Source organism: Podarcis raffonei, chromosome 16 (genome assembly GCF_027172205.1).
Source record: "Podarcis raffonei isolate rPodRaf1 chromosome 16, rPodRaf1.pri, whole genome shotgun sequence".
In the NCBI taxonomy this organism is placed as follows: Eukaryota; Metazoa; Chordata; class Lepidosauria; order Squamata; family Lacertidae; genus Podarcis; species Podarcis raffonei.
In genome coordinates, this window is record NC_070617.1 from 15,997,664 (window position 1) to 16,013,718 (window position 16,055).

The 16,055-nt window shown below is 46.3% G+C and overlaps 1 protein-coding gene across 1 annotated transcript in view; it reads left to right on the forward strand.

Annotated features, from left to right (window-relative positions):
• Positions 1–1,388: 1,388 nt before the first annotated feature.
• Positions 1,389–16,055, forward strand: part of SMG5 (SMG5 nonsense mediated mRNA decay factor) — a 28,890-nt gene continuing 14,223 nt past the window's right edge. The window contains exons 1-8 of the mRNA XM_053369607.1: positions 1,389–1,741; positions 6,447–6,545; positions 7,698–7,821; positions 8,756–8,912; positions 10,919–11,008; positions 11,739–11,828; positions 13,232–13,310; positions 15,266–15,391. Coding sequence (XP_053225582.1) covers positions 1,656–1,741; positions 6,447–6,545; positions 7,698–7,821; positions 8,756–8,912; positions 10,919–11,008; positions 11,739–11,828; positions 13,232–13,310; positions 15,266–15,391 — 851 coding nt within the window. The 5' untranslated portion in view covers positions 1,389–1,655. The remainder of the gene's footprint in view (positions 1,742–6,446; positions 6,546–7,697; positions 7,822–8,755; positions 8,913–10,918; positions 11,009–11,738; positions 11,829–13,231; positions 13,311–15,265; positions 15,392–16,055) is intronic.

Genomic DNA, 16,055 nt, shown 5'->3' on the forward strand with positions numbered 1-16,055 from the left:
ATACAAAAAGAAAAGGTTAGTGTAATCTGATTATCAAGTCTAGTTCAAGATTTGCCAGGTTTGTAATGAGCGTTGTCTTGAAAATGATGGCTCCATTGCATAAATAGTAAAGGAATGCCAATTTATATAAAAGCATATGGATGTTCTTGTCAAATCTAAAATTATGCATAATTTTCTCCATTATAGCTACATTCCAGAGTGGGTGGTGCCAAGTGTCCAACAGTTAGATTTTGGGCTGCTTGCTTCTCATTGAGTTGCAAGTATTATCTGAGCTGCGAAGGGAATTTACAAGGCCAGTTCTTTTGGCAATATTGGTATCATCAAAAATATTCAGTAACATTAACTACGGACAGTGAGCAATAGCTTCTTTGGCAACACTGATCATTTCTGCCAAAATTAAAACTGAAAGTTCTTGCGTAAGGTGGCACCTCAGAGTTACAAGCTCTTGCAACCCTACCTGGAGGTGCCGGTGGGGATCAAACCAGGGACATTCGACTGGTGCAGACAGTGGTTAGTGTCAGACTCAAACTTTGGGAGAGACTAAGGACTCCTGACCATTAGGTCCAGTCGTGGCCGACTCTGGGGTTGCGGCGCTCATCTCGCTTTATTGGCCGAGGGAGCCGGCGTACAGCTTCCGGGTCATGTGGCCAGCATGACTAAGCCACTCCTGGTGAACCAGAGCAATGCACGGAAATGCCGTTTATCTCCCCGCTGGAGCGGTACCTATTTATCTACTTGCACTTTGATGTGCTTTTGAACCGCTAGGTTGGCAGGAGCAGGGACCGAGCAACGGGAGCTCACCCTGTCGCGGGGATTCGAACCGCCAACCTTCTAATCGGCAAGTCCTAGGCTCTGTGGCTTAACCCACAGTGCCACCCATGTCCCTTGGGAGAGACAAGGGTTCAAAAATCCCCACTCATTAGCTATGAAGCTCACCTTGGGCCAGTCCTTGCCTCTCAGCCTGCCCTACCTCTCAGGGTTGTGAGGATTGTGTGTGTGTGTGTGTGTGTGTGTGTGTGTGTGTGTGAAGGACCATGTACATCAGAATGAGGCGGAAAGGTGTAAAAGAAAGACAGACAGACAGTCAGAAAGCAAAGCAAAGCTTGCCAGCAGGCCACTAAATGCTCCCTCTTTACTTTTCTAGATCTATGTATGTATATGTATGTATGTATCTATGCGGCCCTGGCGGTCGGGGTGGGGTGGCGCTCGCGCCCGCCGGGCCCGGTCTCGCGAGAGGCGCGGGCGAGTTCTCGCGCGACTTGGCTGAGGTGGGCAGCCTCCTCCTCCGCCGCCGCGGCAGCCCCCGGGATCCCGATCGCGGAAGGAAGGAAGGAGGGAGGGAGGGAAGGGAAGGGAGGAAGCGCGCGCACGGCGGGGCGGGGGAGGAGCCGGAGCGCGATGGCTGCCGGGCGAGGGGGCCGCCGGCGGCAGCAGCAGCAGCAGCAGGCTCGGCGGCAGCGGGGGAGTCTCGAGAGGCAGGCGGCGGAGGAGGAGCAGCAGCGGCGGCGGCCCCTGAGGCAGGGGCGGCGGGACGAGCAGCAGCTGGAGCGACGCCGCGGGGAAGGCTGGGCCTGGAGCAGCGGCGGCAGGTGGAGCTGCTGAGGGAGCCCTTCGGAAGCCGCCGGCCACACGCGGGGCAGGCCCGGCTGGGCGCCATGAGCCAAGGCAGCGGAAGCGGAGGAGGCGGCGGCGGCGGCGGGGAACCCGAGGCCAAAGCTCTCCACACCAAGAGGCTCTACCGGTGAGGGAGGAAGGCAGGGAGACCCCACCCCCATCCCCGGTTTATCTCCCTCGGAGGCCTCTTCCCCGCTCCCTCCCGCTGGGTATAGATACCTGGTCAAATGTTAATGTATCTATCCAACTATATCTGTGTGTCTACCGAGGTCACGGTGGCGGGCATGGTTCCCCTCCTCCCCCAGCCCGCTCATATTTCTAACTCGCCCCACAACCAGCCCCGGGGCGGGGGGCGGGTTAGGCGAGGGTGGTGGTGATTTGCCCGGTCCCAGGGCGGGTTACAAGAATTAAAACGCAATACTGGGACCCAAGGCTCTTTCTCAGACACACACACACACCCCACGGTCGTGCCCCCCCCCACTTTATCCTCTCGTGAGGTTGAAAGGGCGCAACTGAGTGGCCTAAGGTGCCCCCTTTCCCTCCCCCGTTTTATGTTCTCACCGACCCTGAGGAGGGAGGATAGGATGATCACCATTATTTATTAGCCACCTACCCAATATTATGACCTGGGGATCTTTCTCACATCCGTCTCTTCATCCTCTAGCCCCCCCTCCTTTTGGGTTTCTGAGAGAATAAGGGGGGTTAGGACCAATTCCCCACCTAAGGGCCCAGAGCAGGTTACACCTGTTTAAACCCAAGGATCTTTCTCATCCACCCACCCCTTATCTTTTATCTTCCTCTGCATTTTCCTTTGCAACCCTATGAAAGAGCACAATTGACTGGCCTGAGGTGGCCACCCTATTTTGTATTTTTAGTGACCCTGAGAGGGATTGTATAGGTGGGGGGAGCTGTAGAGGCCAAGGTGCCTTCTCACCCCACCTTTAATCCTCTTGCCTTCACCCTCCTCGCCTCTTTTGAATAGGTACCTGGTCAGTTTAATCTTAATGTATGTAAGGCAGAATATTGCTATAATATATCTATTGGAAGTCCAAGAGATGAATGTGCATTGCAGCAGCCCTGAACAGGAGGCTAGGTAAAAGTTGTTGTCATTGTTATTATTCTTACTACTAAAGTTATTGTGCACCTTTCACCAGGAGGTCCCGGGGCAGATTATAGCAATTTCAAATTCAGAAATTTAAAATAGTTAAAACTTACTTTGTATAGCTCAAGGTTCTTTCTAACCTCTCACACACCCTTTATTCTCTTTATTCCCCATGAGGTCAAAAGAGGACAACTGAATGACGTAATGTGCTCCCCCCCCCCTTCCCAGTTTTTCTTCTCAACAATCCTTAAGTGAGGATGAAAGAGGGTGACTGAATGATACCGAGGTGGAACACGGTGACTGAATGACTCAAGGTCCCCTCCCCATCTTCTGAGCAACCCTGTGAGGAAGCCTGAGCTGAAAATGGGCCCAAATCCCTTCATCCCCATCTTATCCTCACTTGTGAAGGGGTATGCTGTGAGTGAGAGGCTGGACCAAGGTCACCCAATGGCAGCAGGGATTTGTACCTGGTTCTCTCCAAGCCACCCATTTCTGCCTGATCTCTTAGATGGAGCTTGGCAAGGAGGAAGCTTTCCTTAAATTTGGCAAACTCCCGCAAACGTATGGATCCGTTGTTCTTTTTTTTTCTCCACTGGGTGATAGGAGGCATTTGCAATTATTTTATTTCACCTTGCTCTGGTTTTTTAAAAGGTCCAGCCCTGCCCTTTTTTTTTAATCCACCCTGACCCTATCAGCCAGTTTCTTCTTCTATTCCCACTTAAGCAGAGTACGATGGAGCAGGAAATCGAGAGTCAAGGGTGTAAAGAAGTTGACAGTTTCTCCATCCCAACCTTTTTTTGGCAGGGCGGTAAAGGCAGACATTCTTAAGTGATTCTCTTCTGTGGCACTTAACAAAGCCCTGTCTGCTGCATCTGCCTAGTTCCCTCCATCATTATTTTCAGAATGTTATATGGAGGCAGGTTACTTCACAGATGGATTATGGCAACTCTCAGTGGCTATTGCACTGCATGCAAGTTGAATGCTGGATGCACTTGGTTGCCCTGTCCCTCTGCTTCATAGCATATCACTAAAGAGTAAATAATTCTGTTCCTTTCTGTCCCCACCTCATATGCTTTCCCTGTGGCTCCACATAGATTCTCCTGTCTCCTTCCTGGCATTTTCTTAGACAGCAACCTGGATTTAGACCCTCCGGATGTCGCTGAACTACAACTTCCATCAGCCCTAGGCCAAGGACTGGGAATGCTCAGAGTTTTGAGTTCAGCAATGTCTGGAGGGCCAAAGGTTTTCCACATCTGGTTTAAGACAGAGTGGCAAACCCATGAAGCAGATTAGGCCCACCAGTACTCATTTTCCTCCCCATAATAGTGCTGGATTGGGAGGAAATATTTAAAGCTCTTCGTGCAGCCATCATGGTGATGGGGTGATCTGAAGCTCCGTTGCAGTGCTGGGATGAAATTAGAGGTTTAAACCTTGTCACCAGGTACTATGACAAGGATATGTGTGCTATGTGCCTGCAGGTGTGAATGGTTTGTGAAAATGCTCATGAGAGAGTGGCACATGACCCTTGGAGGGTAAGGCAGCCTTTTTCAAGGTTAGCTTTCTATGGTTTAGGCATTTCCCTGCCACATCGTAGGTCACATAGCTGTCTTTTAGTGGAGGGCAGTGTGGAGTGAAGGAAGAAAACTGATGACGTAAGTGGTTTTTCTAAGGTCACTTGGTGAGCCTGTGGTTGAGTTTGAATCCTTGGCCAAGTACAGCTGAGGCTTGAGATGCAAACAGCTTTCCCTGCCTTCTTCCCTACAGTCAGAATGCTTGTCATTGGCTTGTGTTCATGGAGCATGGTATGCATTGCCATTTTCGGGTCTTTTAATAGACTGAGGCATTAGACTTGCTTTCTGCCAATGAGCAAACCCAGCAGTAGGTATCAAAATGCGTCAGCGAGGTCCAGTGCCAACCTCTTAATACCCCAAAGTGGCACTGCTTTCAGCTATATTGAAAATATCAAGTAGTTGGAAGGTCAGTACTTCTTAACTGTGAAGCCTTTAGGTTTGCTTAGAGAGAGTAAGGGGAAAGGGTGTGTTTGAAGCCTGGTGCTGAGCACCAGATGGCTAACTACTGCCCCAAATAGTCTTCACGTATTCCTTGCAGGTTTCTCCAGCTAACTTTCCTGCTTCAAGTTACCCTGCACAAAGTTGTGCTGTACAGTACGTGTCTTTCTCACTGTCAAGTGAGCCCAAGTCACACCTGGCTTCCCCCTAGCCAACCTTGCCTGTGTTTTGCTTCTATTGTGCAGTCCCCAAGCTCAAATTTTCCCTGTGTGGAATCTTGCTTGCAAAACGTCCTTCATTTTTTAAGGATGTGTACTGTGGGTCTATTAATGTGGACATGTTGCCTGCGTCCATGCCCATTTTTGGCCCAGGCTGCCCCACCCAGTACTGGCATGTGGCCCCTGGAAGGCTTCTCACCAGAGAATGGAGCCCACCCTTACATTACAGCCTTAGAACCACATGGTATTTGGCACCTGTGCAAGCTTTTAAATCTTGGAGTGGGACTTTCCTTCCAGAGCAGTGGCAGCAAGTTCAGAACTTGAGGGTAGTGGCTGCTTGGGAGTTGTTGCTTTATGGGAATAGGTTGTGTATAGGCTACCCTTTGCACACACAAACATACCTAGAATGTGTGTGTGTGTTTATTGCCTGCCCTTCAACCTAAGGTTCCAGGGTGGGTTATAACATTAAAACCCAACAACTTGCAACCATAAAAATTGGTCCTAAAGTTGGTCCTAAAAACATACACCTCAAGGGGTTTGCTTCCAATATCTTCATCTGGAAGTATGGAGAGGTAGCTAACATTCTGTGGGAGCAAAGGAGAGAAAAACATGAGTGTACTCTCTAGTCAGGATTCAGCCACCGGCGGAGCTATGGACTTTCTCCATCAGTGGAGTCTAGCCTGTCAAATGCGGCTATTCTTTCTTCCTAACAGGTATAGACTCTGAAAGGGTGGCTCTGTTGGATTCTTGTCTGAAAACAGTCTGGTTACACCGTGACATACTTATTATGCTACAAGCATTTGTGGACTAGAGCCCCCTGTCAGATACATTTTCAGCTGCTGCTGATGTGGATTCACGGCCAGGGAGTAGCAAGTGACGTGCTAGGTCAGGCCTGACTTCCTCCATGCAGCTGAATTCTGAGGGATGCTTGGAGAAAGGAACAAGCACCTGAACTGGCTGCGCATTGCTTAAAACTGGAGGCTTGCCTCCTGCAGTAAGGGTAAACACAGTGACCAAAGGTAACTAGCCAGGTGGTGTGGCTATTGCACCCCAGAATTTTATCTGCAGAACTTGCACTTTTGCAAGTGCCACATGCTGTTCATTCTGCATTTGTGAGGAGTCGTTCCTTTTGTGTGGCTGCACTGGTGCTCTGGAACTCCCTGCCAATTGACATTAAGCCGGCACCCTCACAATACTATTTTAGACACCTATTGAAAATGTTTCTGTTTCAGCAGGCTTGTCCAGACACATGATTTGGTTACATCTGTTTTTAAACTTGTTTTAGTGTGTTTAAATGTTTTCAGATGCTTTAAAATGTTTTAAATATGCTTTTATTTTATCACAGTACAGTATTATTTTGTCACCCATGTATCTTGATTGGGTGAACAAGCTTTAAGAAACCAAGGAAAGGAGGAAGATCATGGCAATACAGAATTCCCATGCAGCTCTCAAAGTTGTGTCTTCCTTATGTTAATACTTGCTGTCCTTTTGTGTCTCTTGTAGAGCTGTGGTAGAAGCCGTGCATAGACTGGATCTCATTCTTGGAAACAAGGCAGCTTATCAAGAAGTTTTTAAACCAGAGAACATCAGCCTGAGAAACAAGTAAGCAAGCTGAGTCTCTCTTTATTTTTTTAAAAGTTTTGTAGTTCACTTAGAGGCATGGTCTTGAAGGCACAAGATCTACCCTTGCTTGGAACTAAGCAGGTATGGAAGGGATGCTTTGCATGGACTTATGCACACTGCCTTCAATGTCATGGAAGAGACCGGATATAAACGGAATAAAAAAATACTTGCGGAAGCTTAATATTAATGATATGATATATACGCCCGCCTTTTATCGGGCCAGTGGATTATTCAGGCAAGGATATTGCTTTGTTTTGCAGCAGATTTCAGACTTGTGGTCAGAGCTGTTGCTTTACACATAATGTTGTTTGGGAACACCCTTGCAGAAAATTTACCCCATAATAAAGTTTACCTAGCCTATTCACCCGCACATACCTTTGTTAATTATGTGACACAGCAGTAGCCTGAAAAAACGGTGGGTGGTGGGTGTACAAGGTGCTTGTGCATTTGGGAGTTCAGCGGAACTTGCACAGAAGAAGCTTCCAAGCAGACTGTGCTCCAACTCTCCCAGTTTTAAAAAGCTATCTTGCCTGGAGACAGTGACCAGGCAGTCTGGAAGCTAGACTGACTGCCACCATGTCCTGCTTTTTCCTTGGCTATTTAGTTGCCTCAACTATGTGGGGCTTCTTTTTTTAGTATAAAAAAGTATTTTATTGCTTTTTCACTTATACATTTTTAAAAAAAATAGAATAAACTACAGCAATACTAGTTAGTTTGTCATTTCTCAGGGGAAATGCCATAAGAGCAGCTTAAAAGTTGGAACTGCTACTTAAAACAAGTTTATACTGCATATTAAAGTTTCTAGTGCAGTAAGTCCCTCCAGATGTTTCTATGGGTTGAGGAGGTTGTCTTGAATGATTGCCATGTCTCATATGGGATGCCAGGTGTTGTAAAAAGTAAAGGGTTCATCTGGCCTCTGGCTGCCCTGCCCTGACATTTTGTGTTAAGTTGTATTTTGTTAAGCTGTATTGTGCCTTTGACCAAGATTGCAGGATGCAGTGGAAGATGGGTGGCTTCAGACTGCACATCTTTTGGGTCTGCTGGGAAGGGATCATAGCTTAAGTGGCTGTTTTTGCTAAGTTGAAGGCTAACCCCCCTCTCTTTTGCCCACTCTCCAATTTCCTGCCGTAGGTTACGTGAACTATGTGTGAAGCTGATGTTCTTGCACCCAGTGGATTATGGGAGGAAAGCAGAAGAGCTGCTGTGGAGGAAAGTTTACTATGAAGTCATTCAGCTCATTAAAACAAACAAAAAGGCAAGCTGTCTCTGAACCTTTTTGAAAGAAGCATTTTAAAATTGAAAATAAAAAACAATAATGTACCCCTGCTTTCCCCAGCCTGGAAGCATAGTGCAGATGTAAACAGTAATAGCAAAGTTCCTACAAGACCTGAAGTGGAGAGAGACTGAAAGTTGCTAATATCAGTATGAAGGAAAATGTTAACACAACCGTATACTGCGTAATATGGCAGGTGCAGCTTGTCTTGTTATCTTTCTTTGTGTACTGGATGAATGTCCACCAGTCCATCATAAAAGTTGGTGGGATTTTTGTTTGCTTTCTGGCCACATGATGTTTTTGTGTCAGTTTTTCAGAAAGTGTTATGTCCCAAATTTTGTTTCCCCCTTTATTTTTGCATTTAAACCACTGGTTCTGAAACTTTTGGCCCCCCTCCCTCTTGATTCCATAAATTCACCCCCAGTGCCCTGTATCATATAAAAAACATTCAAAGTAGCAGTTTGCACAACCCATTCAGGAAGATAATAACACAATAATATTCAAAACCGCAATGATTAAATGCACATTTATTCAAAATCCAGTTAAAGCTGTGTAGCTTAATTAATTCACCAAAATGGATGAGTTTCATTCAGTGATACCAGCTTTTCAAAGACTGATAGTCATTTACACTTCCAGTGCCCCCATGCTGCCCCCTTGCATCTTAGTGCAAAGTAGCCCTCAGGCTGGCACAGCTCATCTGTGGTAGGGAGACGACAAGTAGCAAAATGCCAGTGGCAGCCTACACATTGCAAGTTCTACAGAAGAGGGGTGGCATAGAGTGGCCAGAAAAGGAAGAGTTTTCTGCTGAACTTAGCTACCTTTTGAGAACGGGGAGGGGGGTGAAGGTGGTGGTGAAGCAACTGGGGATGTGTTCTAACTTTATTTTCCCCTCCCCTCTTCTTTTTGCTCCCCACAGCACATTCATAGTCGCAGCACCCTAGAGTGTGCCTACCGGACTCACCTTATTGCTGGTATCGGCTTTTACCAACACCTTCTTCTCTATATCCAGTCTCATTATCAGTTAGAGCTGCAGGGCTGTATTGACTGGACACATGTTACGGATCCTCTGATAGGTCAGTATCCAGATGCTGACATACATTTTATTTACCATTCATTTATTGCATTTGTACCCCTACCTTTCACCCCAAGGTGACATCTGTGGTTTTCTTCCAAGTCCAGTTTGAAAATAAAGAGCTCTGAGAAGAGCAAGTGGGGGTGGTTGTGGGGAACCTTGAAATACCTCGGCTGCAGTTTGAGCAGGCACACATTATGTTTAAATGATGGCAATAAGCTTGATGGCCGACTAGGGATTCAAGCCCTGCTCTTCCAGGTCTTAGTCCAGCACTCTAACCACTACCCCACACAGGCTCTCTGTTTTAAGAACATTTTATTCAATGCAATGGTTACTCAAATCATCTGCACTTAACCATTTACTTATGTAACGGAAAAGCTTAGTATCTGAGATGTCCCTCCCACTGCAAACTTTGCACAAACCTTACGAAAACGATGAGAGCACCCAGCTTTTAAGAACAAGGGTGGAGGCCTTGTCTACTGTCTACCTCTTAGTGTGGCAGGAACCACCTCTGGGATGCCCTCCACTCCATAACATACACCTACGTCATAGTCATATGGAAGCTGGGAGCCATTGAACCTAGAACCTTCTGCATGCCAAGCATGTGTTCTGCTGCTAATCTTTGCTCCTCCCCATATCCAAGGTGGTTTGATTATCCTGGCCATGTTTGTATTTCTCAGGAGCACTTACGATGGCCTTTCTTGACTGGGCTGTTGCAGCATTTTAACACACATTTGGGCAAGACAATCAGAATTCAGAAATTTGTACATGATTGGCAGTCAGATGACTGACTCCTTGAAAAAAGGGAGTCCATACTGAAAAGTGTCTAGATACAGATATTTTATTTTAAGGTGTTATCAGTGTTATGCTTAAATCTAGGAATGTGAAAAAATATGAGGTAAGGTGTTGTTTTGTATAGAATTGTGTTGTGAGTTTTGCATTTCTAATAGGGCTTACATAATTCACTTCTTTCGTTTAAACACGTATGGGTCTTATCCGTCTGTTAAATGGGGCTTTACAAAATGGCATCTGGGTTGGTTTTTACAGCTTTGCTCTTGGTGTAATTAATCTTGATTGCATTATAAGCTGCTGAGTTCTCAGTAAATGACATAACATAGAATTTTCCAGATAGTTTGTGAAGGATCTGGTTTTGCAGAGGTGTTTGAGGGAGGATCTGATGTCCAGATGAGTCCTTTGACCCCTGTGAGATGGCTAGAAACGGCTTTTTTGTTCACTTGGACATGCTCAGTTCTTGACTGGTGGGAGTCCATCGCTTTCTTGATGGCTGCCTTCCAGAATGATGCACTGAGAGACTCGTGTCCTTGGCAACCATCGCTGTGAGAATCCCATTAATACTGCTGCAGAACTTAAGCCCTCAGAATGCCTTCTAATCCACATTTAAGATTGTGTAGCTTTTGACACATTAATTGCACTTTGAAATCTTACCTGCGTTGCTATTGTGGTGGGGGCAGAACCATAGTATGTCCAGAGTATGTATGGAAGTCGTTTTTGTTCCAAACATTTCTTACAGTACTCTAGTACAGAAATTAAGGGGACATTTTTGTATTGCATGTTGTTCTCCAGCCTTTGCCAACCTGGTGTCCCCCAGATGTTCTGGATTACAAACTCAGCTGGCTCCAGCCAGTGGAACTAAGACATCTGGTGCACAGCAGGTTGCCGAAGGCTGTTTTGCTGTCATGGCTATTGGAGCCGGGTGGTGGACAGCATAGGACTGAAACCCCACCCCCTTGACAACATGAGGTCATCTCTGCCCCCCTGAGGCTGTTCAACCTTTTTTGCTTTTCCAAAAATAAAAGCAGAGGCTTTCAGGAGATCACAATCTGCAGTTTGTGTGGTCTATTTGTGGAACAAGCCTAGCCATATGAGCAAAGGCAAGCGTGGTGGTTCTGGTGTGGGCAGACTCTCCACCATCGGTTTAGAGCCCCAGCTGCCTTGTTCTTGAGCAGTGCTCATCCCAGGTTACCGTATTCCTTGTGTCTTCCATAGGCTGCAAGAAGCCTGTATCTGCATCGGAAAAGGAGATGGAATGGGCGCAGATGGCCTGCCACCGGTGTCTGGTTTACCTGGGGGATTTAGGTGAGTGCTAACAGTGGAAATTGGGGTGCTGCTCTGGCCCAGTGAATCCACAGTTTTCTTACATTGCAAAGGGGAAGCAGACTCCATTCATTACTGACTAGCAAAGCCCTAAATGGCTTCGGACCGTCTCATCAAAAGCCCCTTTAATAATTCCCTACGTGAACTCTGTGTAGATGACAAGGATGTGTTAATGATATTCCATGCTTGTTGGGCTTCCTCCTTTTGGGGTTTTTCCTTAACTTGAGCTTAAGACTCTTCCAGGATTCCCCCACCCCACCCCAAGTTCTGGGGTTTGGGAACTAGAGTTATCCTAGTACAGTGGTACCTTGGGTTACATACACTTCAGGTTACATACGCTTCAGGTTACAGACTCTGCTAACCCAGAAATAGTACCTTGGGTTAAGAACTTTGCTTCAGGATGAGAACAGAAATTGTGCTCCGGCGGCGCAGCAACAGCAGGAGGCCCCATTAGCTAAAGTGGTCTTCAGGTTAAGAACGGACCTCCGGAACGAGTTAGGTACTTAACTCAAGGTACTACTGTAGAGTTGGAGGCATTTATGTTGTGTTTTTAGATATTTCATTGGACTTTGGTAACTTCAAAAGGATTGTGAAAAGTTACTTAAACTTTCCAACTGCCCAGAGATGTGAATTTGTTCCACGTTGTGCTGCAATTCTACACCTTTCCTTACTGCAATCCATAAGACTCTTGTGTGTGCTTCTTCCTCATCAGCTCGGTATCAGAACGAATTAGCAGGTGTGGACACAGAATTGCTGGCTGAGAGATTTTACTATCAAGCCCTTTCTGTTGCACCACAAATTGGTAAGTGTTTAGTCCATGTCTTATGATCCTTCGCCCAGATTTGTCTACCAGGCAATTTTGTCTTCAAGTTACTAGCCCATTGGAATGTTTGCCAGCCTGCTCACGATTAAGATGATCAGTATTTGTAAACTACTGCCCTGCCTCTGGCTGCTCTTGGCTCTTGTTGGAGGCAATGGAGCAAGGGATTCTTTGACAGATCTGAGCTAAATCAGGCCTGTGATGGTAATCTCCCAAGCTGAAAGCAGTGTGGGTGTATCATGTACATGCACACTGTCCTTCCTGTGTGTTGTCCGCTGAGAGAAATCCCCAGTACTCAACAGCTTCAGGACTTTCCCCACATGGTTTGTGGAAGCATCTTGGGCCCACCCAGCCCGTCAACCATGGATGTGGGAGAACGACACCATCACTATGTGCCTCCATGACTTCTCCCCCTGGATTCAGAGGGCCGTGGTGGAGTTGGCAGTAACCTTTCCCACTGTTGCAGCTATTTTCTCTTTCTGGTTACTCTGGACAGGAAGGTGGTGGAGAACCCCTTGCCTCTGTCTCTAAGCCAGCACAACAAGAAGTCACTTAATTGGCAGAGCCAACATTGCCAGTCCATCAGCCAATTTTTATGTATTTAAAAATGTGTCCCTCGCTTTTTGAAGAACTGTTTCCACAAAGCAGCTTCCTGTGTCCAATAAAAAACAGTTCCACAGTTCAAACGATGTTCTTGGGTCTGTGGAAGCTCAGCCTATGTGGATCTGGCCTGTAAAATCTTGATGACAGCTGTAGGACCAGGCTGCACAGATGTTTTGAAAGCTGCTTTGGCTGCTTCCAGGGCTTTAGACACAGCCTGGCCATAAAGGGAAGGGGGCTGAGGGATTCAGGCTTTGCAGGATGAATGATCAAGCTCCCACTCCCTGTCACTTTTGGGTTCCTCTTAAGTTTTGCCTTCCAGCTGCTCAAATGGTGGAAATGACTGGATATGCCTTTCTGGAAGGAGCCCATCTCCTCTGGTCCTTTATGGGCTCTAACACAATTCCTTCTGCAGTCTTCCTGCAAAGTAAGGAAGAGCAGCCCCATGTACTTGCAAAAAGGCCATGGGTTGTATGTATGTATGAAATTTCTATGCTGCCCTTCATCTGAGGATCACAGGGCAGTTTACAATATAAAAACAGAAAACTGCATACCATAGTAACAAAAACAAACAAACACCCCCACGAGTGTATGAGCAGACCCATTGAAATCAGTGGGTTAAGCTGATTGTGCCCACTGATTTCACTGGGACTGTTCTGAATATGACTTGGTCAGGTACAGCTGCAAATCCTAGGTGGGATTCTAGACTCCAGGGTTTTTTGTTGTTGTTGGGAGATTTGGACAAGCACATATGGAGCTGACTCACTTCTGCCTTTTTGGGACAGGTATGCCTTTTAACCAGCTGGGGACACTGGCGGGGAGCAACTACTACAACGTGGAAGCCACCTACTGCTACCTGCGCTGGTGAGTGTGCATCCCAAGGAGAGCAAGTCCACCTGTTGCTTTGGGGCAGAGAGGACTTTTCACTGTGCAGTGTATCGCCTGTTGACTTTCTTGCTCTGTGCATAGCTGGAATGTGGTTCCCATAGCTGCCTAACCTGACTGCCTGGATGCTGGTTGCTCTGTTACAAGTGCGCTTGCAGCCTGTGCCCTTGGGCTGTCAGTCCTTGAAAAGCAGCTAAAAATAAATCAATCCCAGGAACTTGTGAGCGGGGTGCTGTGTAGCTTGCAAGTCGGTTTTAGGCACCAGATTCCACAGAATTTCTGCTTTAATTATTTTTAAAATACATTGTAAACTTCAAGTGAGAGATGAGTAAGTCTCCCCAAAGAGGCCTGCCAACTCAGAAGATTCCATTGTTGCTAGTATGTCTAGTGCTGTCACCTCTCCAGATCTAAGTTGGTTCCAATATTGTACAAATGGGGTTCATTTTTGGGGGGGAAATGTGCTTGTTGATCGAGTCTTTCTACGCCACAAATGTTGGAGCTTGTAGGCCTGCTCAGAAGCATAATGTCCCTTCCCTCCTAGACCTTTTAAAAGCAAAATTATAGCTGTTTCTGGTGGCTTTTCCCCTTCCCCTCTCAAGCTGTTTCTTACCCCGTTCCTGAAAAGGTGGGAAGACCTCATTCACACTCTGAACCCTGTGGCATGCATAGGAGCTTCAGTGGAGAGGCAAGGCATTCTATCGTTTGTTTGTTTGTTTGTTTGTTTGTTTATTACATTTATACCCACATTTTGTTCAGTCAGCTCAAGGTGGCGTACATAGTTCTCCCACCCACCCACCCCCAATTTATCCTCACAACGCTATGAGATAGGTTAAGCTGAGAGTGAGTGACTGGCCCGAGGTCACCCAGTGAGCTTCATGGCTGAGTGGTGATTCGAACCCTCGTCTCTCCAGTCCTAGTCTGACACTCTAACCACTATATCACACTTGCTCTCTTAATTTGTGCAGTCGGAGAGAGTCCTGTTTCTGACTGTTTCTCTACAAAGTAGAGAGAATCCCACGCTTTTCTTTCAGAACTCTGTGGAAGAAGGTGTATATGCTAGACAAGGTGGGAAAGTTATCCTAGTTGATGGGTATGTGGAGCTCTGTGTGGAGACTCTGCCTCTCTCATGTTACATTTTAGATACATACCCAAAAGCTGTGTGTGAGAAAGAGGTGTTGGTAATTTTGTCAAATGAACAGGCACATTAATGAGAGAGAGGATTAGCTGAGGTTTGCTCAGTGGCAAACATGGGGTTCTTGCTCTGGAATGGTGTGAAACAGCCTGCATGCTTGGGTGTGTGAGTGATGCTTGATGAAGTGACTGAAACCAGAGGGGACATTGAATGAGATTTCTAGTGGTTGACAGGGGAGTGCTGTACTTTAGGTTTATTGTGAAGGGAAGGAGTCTGACCTCACAGGGCTTGCACCTTCTCCCATTTCCGGCACAGCCACAAATAGGAATTTTGAAGCTTCTGTTTTCAATTCAGTGCAGCTAGTCATGTTGCCTGAACTTGGCAAACTATTATTAATTATGGTTTGTTTGAAACAAACCAGCTTAAAACTCTGGTTTGTGCTAGCAAGCCATGGTTATGATTAGCCACAGTTTAGGCATTGAATACAATGCTACGCTGTTTAACTGAAACCAGAAGTGAAAATTTCTGAACTTCTGCTTTGATGCCAGGAGGAAGGAAATGTAATTCTTAACAAATATGACATCTGGATGCAGCCAAGGTCTTGCAGAGCTTTGCTCAAAGTCTCACAAGTGGAAAACTAGTTAAGTGAGACAGGCAAAGAGGTGCAAACTTGCTTGATTTCAATAAATTCTACAGGTGGCAAAATTCTGCTCTTTTGACCTTGTCAAGTGTAACCCGCTGCTTGTTTGGGGTTTTACTGAGAATTTAACATTTCTGCTTTTGGGGTTTTGTGCCTGTTTAGTATCCAGTCTGAAGTGTCCTTTGAAGGTGCTTATGGGAATCTCAAACGCCTGTACGATAAGGCTGCCAAAATGTATCACCAGCTGAAGAAATGTGAAACCAGGAAACTGTCACCCAGCAAAAAGAGGTAAGGATGTAATGTGGTTCAGTCCTGCGGTGAGCAAATCTCAAAATCTGTCCAGTGTTCTGGTAGACATGTCCAGAGGTAGAGTGTTATCCAGTCTCTGTGAACATTACCTAATTCCATAGAGAAACACCTGTGACTGATCCCAGTGGGATGACATGCCAATTGAGCACATGAGAGATGGAAAACTGTGGCTTTGTGCAATTGAGGCTTATTCAGCATTAGGACTCTCACTCCTTGTCTTTCCTGACTGCTCTTCAGTTGAGGCTCCAGTCCACTTTGGTGAGTGAAGGGGTCCTTTGCCAAAGCTGCTGCTGTTTGGATTCTCCTCCCTCCTATTCCAAATTGGAGAATGTGCCTGTCACATACTAATATTGGCTGTGCCTGAAATTTCCTTTGCCTTTGTGGTGCTAGCTGCATAGCTATAGGACTACTTCAGAGTCTTAAGAAAGCATTATATTACAAGGGGTGAAAATGACCAAAAGACGAGAAAGAGAAGAAACAGTCTAGATTCTGTGCCAAGCAAAGTGAACTCTGCAATCTGTAGAAAATAAGTAGACTGAGTAGATTTGCCACAGTTCCCCATTTTGCACAAATGCCTTCTCCTCTGCTGAACTTACTTTGTTTCTAGTAGTCTTGGGGGTGGAGCTAGAGCTGTTGGGGACTA